This window comes from Chrysemys picta, chromosome 1 (assembly GCF_011386835.1).
Source record: "Chrysemys picta bellii isolate R12L10 chromosome 1, ASM1138683v2, whole genome shotgun sequence".
In the NCBI taxonomy this organism is placed as follows: Eukaryota; Metazoa; Chordata; order Testudines; family Emydidae; genus Chrysemys; species Chrysemys picta.
The window spans coordinates 321,187,646-321,204,326 of NC_088791.1; the positions used below are offsets into that span (position 1 = coordinate 321,187,646).

The following is a 16,681-nucleotide window of genomic DNA, read 5'->3' on the forward strand; positions in this document are numbered from 1 at the left end:
CTCCTTTCCCCCAGCTCATTCACCTAGTTCTAAGCTTGTGAAGGAATTATAATTTGCATTCTAACATAGGAATGCCACCTCCAAACATAAAAGTTGACTATTTTTCAAGAATTTGGTAAAACTGCATATCAAACCATACTCTAGTTTCACTGGCAACTATAATGAAGTCTCATAAGGGACCATCCTTTCTACATATAAAGGTTCAGTTTTATTTCAGAGAGCATGTCATTTAGAAAAATAACAGGAGTTCTACAAAGACAGTAAGAAAAACAAAGATCTTCCTTCCTTCTCCACAGATCCTGAGTTAAAACTTTGATTGAAATTTAGGGCAAGTTAAAACTGCTGTAAACGTGAACAGCAATGTTACTGCACTCTGACAGGGTTTACTGGGACAAAAAATTGAGGTCCTTATGTTGTACCTCCATGTTTATGGTTTTTAATATTTAATTATTTACACACAAGTTCTAAATCTCTCTCAGACAGCAGCTTGGAAAGCCCTACTATAGAGAAGTACACAGTATATTGTGGTATAAAAAATAGTAATGTCCTGAAGTTAACCGCGTCTTCTACTTTACCTGGATAGCAAGTGTTCGAGCTACAAGCCCTCTGAGATATTGTAAAGGATCTTCTGGACCTTCCCACTTACTCTGCCATGTGAGGGGACACTGAAATAAAAATAGATTAATTGGCTGTGCAGTACAATTCAAAACTACAGGTATTACTACTGTTTTAATGCAACTATTCATATTACATTTAATGAGCTGGAGACTGAATGTAGTTTAAAAAGAGAGCGAGTGTCACGATCTGAGCATACAACCATGAATTCCCAGCTCTAATGCAAACTCCTTACGTAGTGCACAGACACAATGGTGACAGAGGCCATACAGAGCCTCTGTTTAACAGACAAATGGGACCTAACACTAGCATTAGCTTTACAGTCAGGACAAAAATCATTAACAGGTTGTGAGGTTAGTATTAACCAATGCCTGTAAAGTGCTGTGGGTCCTGATTCTGCAAGGTGCTCCCCTTAATTAAATGGGAGTTGAGGGCCCTTGGCATCACACAGGAGGTGCTGAGCACCTTGAAGGATCATGCCCTTGAAGATTAAGGGCCAGATTTTCAAAAGAGCTCAGCATCCAACAGCTCTCATTGGGAACAGCAGCAGCTACTGCACGCTGATGACATTTGAAAGTCTGGCCATTAAAGCATATAAGAAAGGATGACATTCAAAGTGAACTAAACAGTGCTAACTTTCACTGAATACACTTCATCTTAATACAAATAATAGAAAAACTTTGGGTCTAGAGACTCTGGTAACATTTAAATAGACCAATAAACAAAAACAAGACAAAGCAAATAAAGAAAAAACATTAACTCTGTGGACTCTTTTCCTTATGTTTAAAAAGCATGACTTCTGAAAGAGAGTTATAAAAAACGGTTACTTGCACGTATTGTAACTGTTGTTCTTCGAGATGTGATTGCACACATGTATTCCACTCAGATGTGTATGTGTCTAGCGTGCTAGAGCCAGAGAGTTTTCTGCAGCAGAACCAGTCGGCGCAGCATATGTGACCTGCACATTGCTGTGGTCCCTGCCAAGATTATATAAAGGTGGCAATGCCCTAACCTGGCCTCAGATCCTTCACATCGAAACATAGCGGAACGGGATCCAGAGGGGATGGAGGATGGGTCATGAAATACCTGTATGCTACAGCATCTCTAAGAACAACAGTTGAAAGGGTTACTTATCTGTCTTATTTCTTCTTCAAGTGGTTGCACAAGTTTGTTCCACTCAGGTGACTCACAAGCAGTACCGTTAGGTGGTGGGGCTCAGTGTCTACTTTAACATGGCCTTCCCAAAATTTGCATCAATCTTTGAAGCAGTTGTGATGATATAATGATGAGTGAAGGCACAGAGGACCAAGTGGCAGCCCTAGAAACATCCAGTATTCAAACATCCTTTAGAAAAGCCACCAATGTAGCATGAGTGCTCATTGACCGAACCAATAATGTCTGTAGCAGAGGGGTGTTTGCCATGGTAATACAGGAATTAATCCATCCAGAAATTGTCTGTGCAGTAACTGCTTGACCTCTCGTTCTATCAGCATAAAAAAATAAATAGCCAGGGAGAAAGCCTGAAAGGTGTAGTCCTGTCCAGATAAAAGGTTAATGCTTACATTTCATACAAAGTATGTAGACATTGTCCATCCTTATGCGAGTGTGATTATGGGAATAAAACATGGTAAGTATATTGTCTGGGTCAAATGAATAACTGATACTACTCTGGTTTAGCCCCACCATCCCACTGCAGGGCAGAAGCCCCAAGATCCCCTCCCCCAATCTGGTAGGTGGAGAATTGGGGGTCACTGGGGACTCCGCAAGCCGCACTTTAACTGTAAAAGAGCCGAATGTGGTTCGCAAGCCACAGTTTGGCCACCCCTGGCTTATGGTGTTCTTGCCATGAGAACCTGAAGTTCACCCACTCTTCTGGCCTGGTACTGCTTCAACTTGAGGATCACCTGTGGGATGAGCAGAATAGGGAAAAATGCATACACGAGACTTGGTCCCCACCACAGAAGAAATGCGTTGGTAAATCTGGAATATGACCTAATTAAGAACAGAATTGACAGCGTATTTTAATATGTGTTGCTTTTTCTTCTCCTCTTTTCAAGTCTGTATCTTCTAATTTTTCAAAATCATCAAAAAGTTCCTTCATGTATTCCATCCACATTTCCAGAACGGTGATGTTTTCATAGCACAATCTGCCATCTTTAGTTTCAATGCAGCTCAATTCTTTTCTTGACTTCTTTATTTGCCTCATAGTTTTTTGTGGTATGATGAATCTTTGTAGTTCTTTCTGGTTTCATATTCTTTGATTTCATCACGTCATAACTATGTACAACCTGCTCTTCCCCCCCCGCATGACGGGTTGCTCTACTTACCACTGGATAGGCCACCTTCTGGCGATTAGCTCCGTCAGGCAATCATCCCATCCCGGGATTATGTCTCATCAGTTTCTCCCCTGCAGTCCCTCTCTCGCTCTCAGGAGCTGCAGCTTTCCTCTTTGTGACTCAGCCCTCCGGCCAGGTCATTATTGTAGTTTTCCATTCTGGGGGAGTGTATCAAGGTTCCTGCTCTCCAGCAGTCTCTCAGGCAGTCTTCTGCTTCACTGTCTTACAGTACCACGCCCACAGTGGCTAGCAGGGGAACCTGGACCTACCCTCTACTCTGGGATAGCGACCCTCTACACAACAGCTAAAGTCCATTCCTTGCAACTTGCTGCCTTTCCTTGAGCTGCTTCCATACCTCCTGGCCTTCCCCACTCCTCTGGTGAATCTGCTCACTCCCTCCTCCCAGGGAGTAACTTTAGGCATCTCTGCAGCTCCCAAAACACAACTCCCTTTTCCCAGGGAGTGACTGCAGACTCCTTCCCTGAAGCCCCTTCTGTTTCCAATTTCCTGTCTTTTGTAGAAGCCCTGTCTGTCCCTCACAGGTGAGTCTCTCTCTAATTAGCTGCCTCCAACCTAAAATGCCTCTGCCATTTTCAGCTTAATTAGCTGATTGGGCCCACCTGGCCCAAGTCAGCTCTTGCAGGGCCAGTGTGGGAAGCACACCCTACATATCCCCATACCCAATCTTCATGAGTTTTAGAAGATATATACCTTTTAATTACACAACTGAACATAAAGGTGAGGAAAGGGTCTCACGTAGGTAGCTAAGCCAGTACAGAAACATCAACAGCTAGTCAGCTCAGCACTTAAGTTAGGGCAACCAACTGTTTCTGGTTCTCCTTACAATTTTTTCTACACTATGTTCTTTATTACTGTCCTGATTTTATGCTGTTTTTAAAACCAAGCTGCTTGCAAATAAAAGTGGCAAAATCTAAATGTCAAGACACCTACAATTCTGAATGTGGGGCCAATGTAACTTTCCTGTGTTAGTATGGTATGTTGACTATTTGTGAATGCTCACTATTTATCCAACAGATAACAGGCCTTATGCAGCTGTTACAGTAGAACATAATAATATGCACAGGTTTCAAGAGTCATTTTAAAAACCTTATGGAGTGAAAATTCTTCTCTATCTGCTTTGGCACATGTACTAAGCACCTATACTTTACAGTTCTCTTTACAAAACAAGATACTACATATCACAAAAAAAACTGATGACAAAAAAGTAATTTGGGATGTCTATGTATAGAAATTGAACCTATTTAACTATACTAGTGTCATAAACAGATAGTTAAGGGTTAATTCCTCTTTTACCTGTAAAGGGTTAAGAAGTTCACATAGCCTAGCTGACACCTGACCAGAGGAACCAATGGGGGGACAAGATGTTTTCAAAGAGGGAGGAGGGAAATCAGTCTTTTGTCTGTTCAGAAAAGTTTGTGCTGGAGTGAAGGATCCAGGAATCAGCCATCTACATTTCTTAAAACTAATAAGTGTTTAGAGAAGGAATGTATTAGATTATGTTTATTTTCTTTTGTGACTTCTTTTTGCATAGAGGGAGAATCCAATTGGGTTTCTTTGTGTACTGAGGTTTTGCCCAGAGGGACATCCTCTGTGTTTTGAATCTGTTGTCTGTGAGAGTAGCTTGCATGCTAATCTCACAGCGGTATTCCTTTCATCCTTTTTCTTTAATTAAAAGTCTTCTTTTAAGAACCTGATTGATTTTTCCTTGTTTTAAGATCCAAGGGTTTTTTGGATCTGGGCTCACCAGGAATTGGTGGGAGGTGAATCAGTCTCAATCCTGCCAGGAAAAGGGGGATAAAGCTGGGGAAATATTTGGGGGAAAGACAGCGTTTCCAAATGACTCTCCCATAAATGTTTGTTTAAACTATTTGGTGGTGGCAGCTACTAGATCTAAGCTGGTAAATAAGCTTAGGGGTTATCTCATGCAGGTCCCCACATCTATACCCTAAAGTTCAGAGTGGGGGTGACACCTTGACAGCTAGTTTCTAAATCAATGTAGTTAAATCAGTGCAAACCCTGTGTGGGAATTGGTTTAAATTAAAATTGGTTTAAGTTTATCTTGTAATGACTTCCCTTAATTCACAAACAAACCAAGCAGCTTCAAAAAGTTGAGGAAAGTGAACTGTCAGTTGATCTAAATAAGCCCATCCAACCTAGCCCAAATCCATCCTGGACTATTTGTGTTGATGAAGACTGTTGGGAACACAGAACCTCCAAAAGAAGACAAAAAGTAACCATTACGACCATAAAGTTCCCAAAACGTCTTGTGGAAAAGACAAAGACTAAATTATGTTCCTTGGTCTGATAATCCATGCTCAGTTGGCACTGAGGTAGTGATAGTTTAATATGTGCATTTGGGGAGACAGATGGATCCTAAGGCATTTAAGACTGGAATAGAGTTTATGTTCTGTTTAATACTTCTGATCATAAAACCAAATCTCAGAAAGGGGGTAATGTTCAACTTATACAAAGTATGCGTTGCCTTTTGTTGGAGTAGGGCGCAGACTCCCCCAATGTACAGGAATTCATTTTACCAAGCAGTAATTCTAAATATTTTGAATATTAATGGACTGTACATTGTAATGCAAAATGCCTGACAAAGTTGGCTGAAGTTTGTACTGAGCATTAGAAATTGCTCTAGATTAAAAAAATATTTTAAAAAGATATGATGTGTTAATACATTCATCTTACTGCTTATGGACAGCAATGCAAGCCTTATTTGGTTTGAGTTGCACTAATCTGGGAAAGGGTGCCAATATATAGAAAGAACTGTTGTGTTTACCACTGTGAAACAGCAAAAAAATAGAGAAAAGAGGCAGCATTTTATACTAAAACATATTTTCTAGGATATCCTATTATCAAAATTATTTCCAATATGTTTCATTTGTAAATGCAAGTTTCACTAAAAGGGGTGCGATGCTGTATGACTGAAATATGACCATTTAAATCATTAATATTGTCACTGTTAGACAACTGCAACAAAATTTGTACAAAGTATATCATGTAAGGTGTCAACAGAAGAGATGATTTTCTAAATAAAATTATCCTGTTTAAATCCATGTATCATCACTGTAGCTGAAGTTATGAATATTGGCTGTAGATCTGTATCCCAAATGTGTTTGTTTCTAGGGTAACACTCACCATGTAAAATCTACAGTGAAGCCAGACAGCTTTGTATTGATGGCCTATGAAAGGCAATTGACTCTCACAATGGTCCATAGAAGAAACTCATTCCACCCAAGATGGCTCTTCCTGCAGACATCTTGGCCTGCAAGTGGCCAATGGCTGCCTCTGGGAGTCAGCAAGCCATGTAAGGGCATGTGACTTGCTCATGTGACTGTGCACTCCATCTTGTGCCTGTGACTTTCCACAAATTGACTGTGAGCTTTGTTTGGGACAGTAAAATTCCATCCACATGGCAGAGGATATAAAAGACCCTTGAATCATCTCCATGTTGCCTCTTTTCTGCTCAGATTCTCTAGACTATGGACTTACAACTAAAAGGAGCATTCAAATCTATGAACGGAGGGCCTTCCAAGCTTTTGGAAGTTACCAGAGACTTTAGAAGCCAACAGTCTGTAACATCACTGCTACAAACCTGAGATAAGAACTTTGCAATTATTGTATGTATATCATTTATTAACCATTTTAACTGTCTTCTTTTCTCTTATAAACTTTTAGATTTTAGTTACTAAAAGATTGGCAGCAGCATGATTATTGAATAAGATCTAAGTTATATATTGACCTGGCTATGTGGCTGATCTCTTGAGATCAGAAGAACCCTTTGTTTGATTAAATTCATTTTCAATAACCACTCATCATAAAGTCTAGTGTCTATATGGTGAAATACCTACTGGAATGCCTAAAGAGACTGCATTTTTGACTTCTTGTTAACCAGTGCGATGAGACAGAAGTTTACTTTTGTTACTGGCTTGGTACATCTAATCATAGAATAACCTTCAGCCGGGGGTGAGTCTGTCCTATTTCTCAGCAGTTTGAACTGCAGGTGGCATCCTCAGCTGTGACCTACTGAGGCACGTTGACGGGGGTGGAGGGGTGGGAAACTATTCATATAATTTTAAGGGATAACATGAATGATTTAGCTTGCAAGATTTTATGGGATTTGAGTTGGAAATGCTATTCCAGGATCATTAATTCTACCAGCTTTGTATATCCTTCATAGAGAACGTTCAGCTAATGTGCATAATATGCTCAGAAGCCCCCACTGATTCTTAAAGCCAATATTTTTTTTAGTTTTCATTCTGAAAAGCCATAGTTAAGTTTTCCTTAAAATAGTAATATTTGTATATTTCAGGATAGTTGAGTGGTTTGGGGGTTTTGTTTTACTATTTATACTAATATCAATAAAGTATTGTGCATACTTAGCACCTCTCAGGTCTTAGTACTCATCAAAGGTGCCAGAATGATAGCATTAAAGGTAGAATTTGTTTATCCACATAAAATGTACAACAGGACGATCAGCAGTTTTTCTGGGCATGATGGCTGCACTGCCAATGTCTTTAAACTTCTAGGTATAAGAAAGAAGCTCTGTTTTAATTCTTGGACTCTCTCCTTATCCTACTACTTAAGAAAACCAATTAACATAGCAGTTGTTTGTAAGACAGATAGCTAACCACTAAGCAACAGATCGACAGTTTAGCACAAAGGCCACTTACAGCCTTTAGATGGTAACAACATTTGGTGTTAAAACTCTGAATCAGTATTGAACTATAAGTTACCTTAAGGTGAAAAGCGACAAAGAGTCCTGTGGCACTTTATAAAATAACAGACGTATTAGAGCATAAGCTTTCATGGGTGAATACCAGGGCCGGTTCTGGCTTTCTGGCCGCCCCAAGCAAAACAAACAAACAAACAAACAAAAAACCGCGGCGGCCAGAACAGCAAAGCAAAAACAAACAAAAAAAAACTGCGGCGCGGCCAGAGCCAGGGTGCAGGGGGACTCCCTGCCCTGCAGATGTGCCCTGGCTAGCGGGGGGAGAGAGAGAACGGGGGCGGCCAGGGCTTCAGCAGGGCACTGCCACGCGGCCCCTCCCACCATGCACCCTGCCGGGAGGGCTCCATACCGCTCCGGTCAGCTGGGAGGGAAGGACAGGGGCTGCCCTGCCGGGCTTGCTGCAGGGTGCTCCCGTCCTCCATGCCGCTGCCCCCTACAGCGGAACAACAACAACAACAAAAAAGCGGCCATGCCGCCCTAGGATTGGGCGGAATGCCGCCTCCTACAAGCTGCCACCCCAAGCACCAGCTTGCTCGGCTGGTGCCTGGAGCCGGCCCTGGTAAATACCCACTTCGCCAGATGCATGTGGTGGAAATTTCCAGAGGCAGGTATACATATGCAGGCAAGAATCAGTCTAGATATAACGAGGTTAGTTCAATCAGGGAGGATGAGGCCCTCTTCTAGCAGTTGAGGTGTGAACACCAAGGGAGGAGAAACTGCTTTTGTAGTTGGCTAGCCATTCACAGTCTTTGTTTAATCCTGAGCTGATGGTGTCAAATTTGCAAATGAACTGAAGTTCAGCAGTTTCTCTTTGGAGTCTGGTCCTGAAGTTTTTTTGCTGCAGGATGGCTACCTTTAAATCTGCTATTGTGTGTCCAGGGAGGTTGAAGTGTTCTCCTACAGGTTTTTGTATATTGCCATTCCTAATATCTGATTTGTGTCCATTTATCCTTTTACATAGGGATTGTCCAGTTTGGCCGATGTACATAGCAGAGGGGCATTGCTGACACATGATGGTGTAGGGTTCCCTATTTGATTAGGAATCCCCTGAAGCATCTGATCTACTCTTGTGACAATTTTAAACAAACAAACCAAACAAAAGGTGAAATGTATATACGTGTCTGAATTTAGCCGACTTTTGTTCAATGTCATAGTTACAGAGTAAGGATTTATAATGGTTAGTTAAATGTATAATTTCTTTTTTCAAATATTAACTTACCTTCTGGTTTAATAAAGCACTCGCTAGACTTTGTACTTCAGAACTCAATAGTGAGGTGCCTCTGATGACTTTACTGAGAGCTGCAAGTGACTGATGGACACTTTGCACTAGGAGAATGGCATTGAATTGTTCAAGAATAATGAATGATAAGATTGGGGATCCTTGTTGCTCAGTAGGAGGAGACACCTTCTGATGAATCAGGTTGGAGTTCTAAAAGAAGAATGTAGAATGCTTAATTAATAACTCAGTGACAACTATATTATTATACTACATATTGTTTTCTTTATACTCTCATTCATGATCATTTACTATTTGTAGTATAGAAGTCCATAGTAGCATTGTGCTAGGTGTTGCACAAACACAATAGTAAGAACAGTCCCTGCACTGAAGAGCTTACAATCTAAAGAGACAAGGAAGACAAAGAGTGGAAAGAGAAACAGAAGCATAAAATAACTTGCCTAAAGTTACAGCAGGTCAGTGGCCAAGCCAGGCATACAACTTTAGTCTCCTGACTGTAAGTCCAAGGTCCTATCCACTGGACGTTTGTGTCTTTTTAATGTGAGACAGGGTGTACAGGACATATATTTCATTGTGTATATACAGTCCTATTAATATTTTTCTCTTCAGTATTTTTCTCTGTCATTGTATCTTTACTTTTTATAATACAATGAAAAGTTTTACTATGGAGATTCTTTATGACTATGTTAAAGTGGAAGCACTAATTAGGAATGGAATATGGACTCCGTGTTTAAAAATTAATTATATAAGTAGTGAGACTGTTCTGTTAAGTAAAGATCATTGTGCAGATCCTCGCTTTCCAGGTTTTTTTAATACATTATTTTAGACAGCTGCCATTTCAATCAAATAAAACTTGCAATTTCAGGCATATGGTCACTTCTTTTATAGAATTCAAAGTCAATAGTGCAGTAGTGAGTCCTGATTCCAGTAATACAATTTCTAGTGCTCACTGGCCCATATGTGCCCCTCACTGAAGCACTGTCTTTTATTTAATATAGTTGTTATATATATATATACACACAATGACAGTATATGAAGCTTTATTTTGCTAAATTGTTTATAGCATTTTTTCTGCCAGAAAACCAATTTCCTCCCCATTAGGACATTAACCTTTCTACTAAATAATAACGAAAATACTGTTTTCATTGTTCTTATTCTTTCTTTTCACTTTCCCTGTCCATGCTCGCTTCTCCCTCTCTTCTGCCCCTCTCCCTCTGATTTTCATTTTCAACAGAAAGCAGCTCAGAGGCAAATGACACTGCCAGAAGAAACTCATGTTATACCTTTCTCTGCTAAACTGAAGATCCTATTATTAAATATTTCTCCCCATGTAGATACTGATAGACTGTAATCAAGGCACCCCTTCCCCTTGTTAAACTAAATAGATTGAGCTCCTTGAGTCTATTAGCTAAAGTGAAGTTAATTAAACTAGGCTGATTTACACAAGCTGAGGATTAGGCCCAGAACTTTTACATCTTATGAAAGTGGAACTTTCAGTCATGCCTTGTGAAGCAGAAACCCCTTTCACATGACTAAGAAGTGGTAATGGTATCAATTGTCCCTCCATTGTAAGAAAAGCTTCTTGGGGAGGGTATTAATCAAGCAACAAAGGAATTAAAACTAGGAGGGATAAAATAAGACAAGGGGAACATATATGAAAGTGTATTTATAAGGATAACAGGTAAAAAATAGAGGTATTGCTATTAAATATTGCCAGTCTATTTCTTAGTACAGTGCTGTAAATATACTTAACAGTATTTAACTGTATGTTGGGGAAAGAAAGGGTATAGGCTGGGCTGATTCTCAGCCTTGACGATGTGTTCAAGATGATCATGGTATTAAATATAACATACTTTGGGGGATGCTTGGATCTGAGTTTTTTGGTTTGGATTATTTTAACTATAGAAGCCACTTGCAAAGTTCAGGTCTGTTTTCAGAATTTGAGTATCCTCAAAATTCTCTGGTATTTGCAATTGGGATTTTGATGTAGGTCTATCTCTAAAGATCATGTTTGGCCTTGAATTATCAGAATCAGAAAATTCCGCCTCTGTGAGGAAAGTGAGAAAATTGAAATTCAAATAGGCTACAGTAAGAGAATTACACTGTGTAAATCTGTAATACAGATTTTACTAAAACAAGGTTTTAATGCTCTAGTTTTAAAGCAACTAATTATCTCTTCCTCTTCAATAATGAATGTTCTTAACTTTTCACAACTCTGCAAATCACTCTTAAGTAAAGTCATTAACAGACAATTACTTCTGACATAATTTTCTAAAGATCTTGATTGTTTAAAAATGATGCAGTGCAATCATATTACTAATAGATAATGAAATAGAAAATGGAACCAGCAAGAATAAAAGACTCTACTTAAACCATTACTGTATATCAATCAGAATTTATCATTCAGTATGTAGGCATGGAATAAGATCAGACATTTAACTAGCTGGTATAGTGTGTGATAGCTCTAGAGGACATATTCTGATTTTCATTGTGCTTGGGCACTAAAATAAGGAAATACAATTAGGTTTATTGAGTTCTCAAGATCAGTTATATACCATATGAAAAAGTAGTTTTCCTTTCCAGTATATTTACTGCTTGATTTTAGAAGATATATCAATCTTGCTATAAATACAACTCTAATGAATAATAATAATATTTTATTTTTATCTTAAACAGTTTCAGTTTTATAGTTTATCCTGTGCTATGATGCATACAATCTACCTACAACATTATGCTGAAATATTTATTGTGCTGTGTTTTATGGAACGAGGCACAAACTAAGTTACATTTCCAAGTACTTATCTCTCTCCTAGAAGATGAAAAAGTACGCAAACTAAACTTTATTTCACACTGACTATGAAACACAGAAGGAGAGCTAATATTCTGGTATTAGTTTTTCACAATTTAAATGTAAAATGGGTGAAAAAATCTTAGAGGTATTCATGTTTTCAAATACCCACTCATCTTTATTTCACACGTTTGTTTTCAGTTTATTTTAGAGCTATTCACAATTCAAATGTATTCATCACTTGACCTATTAACTTGAGGGATATTACCAGTTTGTAAATATTATTGTACATGCAGATTATTACCCAATGCATATTGTAGTTTACTTTTTAACTTTAATTTATTTTGTGCAGCCCAACCTACTGAATCTATAAATCTAGACTTATATGAATGTTCATGATCCAAGATTGTGCATGATGAATAAATGCTTCTGGACTCTCTGGCTTAACATAGTTCTTTGTCTTTATTCAATATTCAAGCATAAGAAGAGAGACAGCCAAGGCAGGGTTACATTCAGGCTCTATTGCTTCCTTCCCATATAGGATCCTATCTTATCAAGCACTTCCTAAAAGTAAGTTCTCTAAGTTCCTAGACATTACCCAATTCAAAGCATACTCTAAGCTTCCCAACAAAGGGTGTGTCTAGCATAACAATCTTCTACTATTCCCTGCCAAAAGATTCCCTTTTTCCCCACATCATTCGTCTCCTGGGCTCTGGGATTCCCCAGGAATCCCAAAACCAACTTGTTATCACATCTATTCTGTCCCTATTCTACTGCATCACTGGTGAATTTACAGCAGCCATGTCTGAGAACTAAACAGCTCACCAAAAGAAAATAGTGTGAGCAACCTGTTTTCCCTTTGAATTTTGTGTTCTTTAATACTACTCACATGGGGAAGAGTCAGAAATGCATGTGAAAATTAGACATGAGAGTGAAGTGGGCAAGTGGAGCAACTTGTAAAGAACTACTGAAGTTAAATGTGCTCTTTCTAATCCAAAATTAGGGTATATTTGTACCTTTAACCTCAAATACCATTTTTGTGTGTCTCATATCCAACTGAGCATAATTTTGAACTCTTTCATCAATCTTTCTGTCCATCTTTGATACCTGCAACATTGCCTCTATTTCGCCTTTGCTGAAATCTCCACAGTTAGAGGGCTTTCCCATCACCCTCTCCCCTGGTTCTTGTCACGCAGACAGAAAGCAGAAGATCAGAAGCCCAATGAAGGCAATGTGATGTTTATTGGGATTAGTTTCAAGCAAGCATATCCATAGCTCTAATGCCGCAGAGCCTTGTTTCCCAGTGTACTGTTCACCCTCCCCTCCTTGCAACAGGCATAAATATACACACCCCTGGTCCTACATCTTTCAATTTATGGCCATAAATGGTTCCGTTTTGGGAGGTTGTGAGTCTGGGGTCTTCATCCCACCTCTTTTGTATCCCATGGGAGGGGTAAGGAGTGAGGTTCTGTACTGGCCAAGGTCAGGCTTTTCTTTGGCTTTTAGTGTTTTTTATGCCTCCCCTCCCCCACCTCCTTGCCCCTCCTAACTGGTTGCTTGACCTTGGCTTGACAGAGAAGCCAAGCAGCCTTTCAGTATATGCTCATATATTACCCTTCCACCATGTCTAGTAACACTTTAACTGTTCTGTTCTTATCTGTTCCCATTATACTAAGAAACCCATCTAGCCAGGCAAAACCAACACACACAATGTCTTTGTCCTTTGTTCACACATCTTAGTATAAAATATAAAAGTATATAAATATAAAAATATCAAAAATAAATGGGAAAACCCAAAATTCTATCTCAAGAAAAAATACAGGCCTGAATCTTACGTTATTACTAGCACTCCTAACATCCACCTAGACTCCATATCCTTTCATCTAAACTATTCCAACTCCTTTATCACCTCCCTTCAGCTATGCTTTTCCAGATACGTACGAAGTAGGATAATAAAATTGCTTCCCTACCCAAATAACTTCACTGGCTCTGCATTGGCTTCAAGATCCAATTTATATTTTTTTCTTGTTTTCATAACTTATAATATGTCAATGTTAAGTCATAGAATACATAGAAATGTAGGGTTGGAAGGTACCTCGAAAAGTCATCAAAGTTCAGCCTCCTGAACTGTGGCAGGACCAAGTAAACCTAGGCCATCCCTGCCGGGCATTTGTCCAACCTGTTTTCAAAAACTTCTAATGATGGGGATTCCACAACCTTCCTTGGAAGCCAATTCCAGAGGTGAACTACCATTATAGTTAGAAAGTTTTTCCTAATATCTAACCTAAATCTCCCTTGCTGCAGACAGGGCTGGCTCCAGGCACCAGCCAACCAACCACGTGCTTGGGGCAGCACCTTAGAAGGGGCGGTCAATGTTGCGGTTGCCGGGGGTGTTCACGGTGTTTTAGTTTTTTTTATTTTTTGCTCGGAGGAGCGGCGCTCGAGGGGTTCTTTTTTGTTCTGGCTGGGCAGCGAAGGGGGGGGGTGTTTCGGCAGTGTGGGCGGGGTCTTCGGCGGCGTGGCCCGGCACTCTGGGGGTTTGGGCGGTGCGGTGCGGGGTGGGCAGGGGTTTGGGTGGTCCGGCGCGGCGCTCGGGGGGTGGGTGGGGGTTGGGCGGCACAGCGCTCTGGGGGTTTGGGTGGCGCGGTGCTTGGGGGGGTTGGGCGGCCCGTCGAGGCGCGATGCTTGGGGGGGGGTTTAGACGGCCCGGCGAGGCGCTTGGAGGGGGATGGGGGTTTGGGCGGCGCGGCGCTCCGGGGGTTTGGGAAGCCCAGCGCGGTGCACGGGGGGGGGGGGCGGGGGTTTGGGCGGCCTTGCGCGGTGCTCGGGAGTTTGGGCGGCCCGGCCCGGCGCTCCGGGGGTTTGGGCAGCCCGGCGCGGCGCTCAGGGGTTTGGGCAGCCCGGCGCGGCGCGGCGCTTGAGGGGGTTTGGACGGCCCGGCGAGGCGTTTGGAGGGGGACGGGGGGTTGGGCGGTGCGGCGCTCCGGGGGTTTGAGCAGCCCAGCGCGGCGCTCGGGGAACGGGGGTTTGGGCGGCCCGCCATGGCGCTGGCGGGGTGGGGGACTTACGGTGGGATGGCGCTTTTCTTTTTTGCCTGGGGCGGCAAACAAAGTTAGAGCCGGCCCTGGCTGCGGATTAAGCCCATTACTACTTGTCCTACCTCCGGTGTAAATTTTTATAACCACCCCTAATATATTTGAAGATTGTTACCAGGTTTCCACTTAGTCTTCTTTTCTAGCTCTTTCCCTGCTAAGTAGAGGACCCATTTCACCCATCTTTCTCTTAATGTATTTAAAGTAGGGATGTCGATTAATTGCAGTTAACTCACATAATTAACTAAAAAAATTAATCACGATTAAAAAAATTAATCATGATTAACTGCAGTTTTAATCACACTGTTATGAATGTTTAGCATATCTGGCATGTATGTATCTACAACAGTGCAATGCTAACGCCTGTTCTCACTTTCAGGTGACACTGTAAACAAGAAGCAGCCAGCATTACCTCCTGCAAATGTAAACAAACTTGTTTGTCTGAGCGATTGACTGAACAAGAAAGAGGACTGAGTGGACCTGTAGGCTCTAAAGTTTTACATAGTATTTTTCAATTCACTTAATAACTGCATTCAAAAATAAAACTCTCTCTTTTGTTTTACAGTGCAAATATTTATAATAAATTAAAGTGAGCACTGTACACTTTGTATTCTGTGTTGTAACAGAAATCATATATTTGAAAATGTGAAAAACATCCAAAAATGTTTATATAAATAGTATTCTATTATTAACAGAGCAATTAATCACGATTAATCCTTTTAATCGTGTGACAGCCCTAATTTAAAGAGCCACTTCTTACTGCCTTTTATGTCCCTTGCTAGGTTTAACTCACTTGGTGCCTAACCCTTTCTGATTTTGTTCCTGCATGCTTATGTTATTCATTTGTACTCCTCCCACAAAATTTTCTCATTCTTGGGAACACAGCAATTTTCCTGTAACTCTGTTTCATTGACTTTTTATGTAATTTCAAATCTTAGCTGAAAAGATCTTTGCCCCTTTTTGTATAATAATGATTACTTGATAATTTCACTCTCCCTCTGCAATTACCAATTTTTACTTAACTCTGGAATTGTATTATTTACAATTACTATTACAATTTCTAAAGCATTTAAAGTATTGCACAAGAAGAAAATATTTTTTGTTTGGCATTTTATTCAATGATAGGTGTATTTTGTCTTGCAAATAATCTTTCATGCAAGCTTACAGACATAGAGTTTAAAGCCAGAAGAGATCACCAGATCATCTAGTCCAACCTCCTGTATATCAGAGGCCACCACCACCACCTAGCACCCACACACTAAACTCAGCAACCAAATTTAGATAAAAACATTACAGCCCATAGGAAAATAGACTATTATGTACCACAGCAGAGAACAGGAGGGACTGAGAAGCATCAGTGCCCGAGGCCCATGCAATAGCATAGGATTGATTAAGTGAGATATACCCAGATAATCTCAGCAAGTGACCCACACACTGCAGATGAAGGCAAAAATACCCTAAGGTCACTGCCTATCTGACCTGGGGAAAAATCCTTACTGACCCCAGATATGGTCATCAGTTAGATCCAGCACATGGGAGCAAGCATAGCCAGCTAAGCACCCGAGAAAGGAAATTCTGTGCCACATATGAGTGTACAGACAGAAACAGTACATATAACAAAACTCTTCTCTATAGTGTTTGGGGTGTAAAAAAAATCCTAGATTGTTTGGCAAACAGTGTTTATTTGTGTTCCATTAAACATGATTTTCAACTGCTAGCCAGACAAAAATCAAAAGTAATTTACCAGATAAGTGATGAAGACTGCTGTGATAAACTCAGGACAGACAGCTGCAAGGGATAGGGGGAGGGGACAGGGTAGAAAACAGTCTCAGTCTATCAACTGAGGAGGAGTAACTA

At 40.5% G+C, this 16,681-nt stretch overlaps 1 protein-coding gene across 3 annotated transcripts in view; it reads right to left on the reverse strand.

Moving 5' to 3' along the window:
• The window catches only part of DYNC2H1 (dynein cytoplasmic 2 heavy chain 1), a 418,528-nt gene that overhangs the window by 71,292 nt on the left and 330,555 nt on the right, over window positions 1-16,681 (reverse strand). For all 3 annotated transcript variants that reach the window (XM_024099590.3, XM_024099589.3, XM_024099588.3), the window contains 2 exons: window positions 8,927-9,136; window positions 576-665 (listed from right to left, as the gene is read on the reverse strand). In XM_024099590.3, the coding sequence (XP_023955358.2) occupies window positions 576-665; window positions 8,927-9,136 (300 nt within the window). The remainder of the gene's footprint in view (window positions 1-575; window positions 666-8,926; window positions 9,137-16,681) is intronic.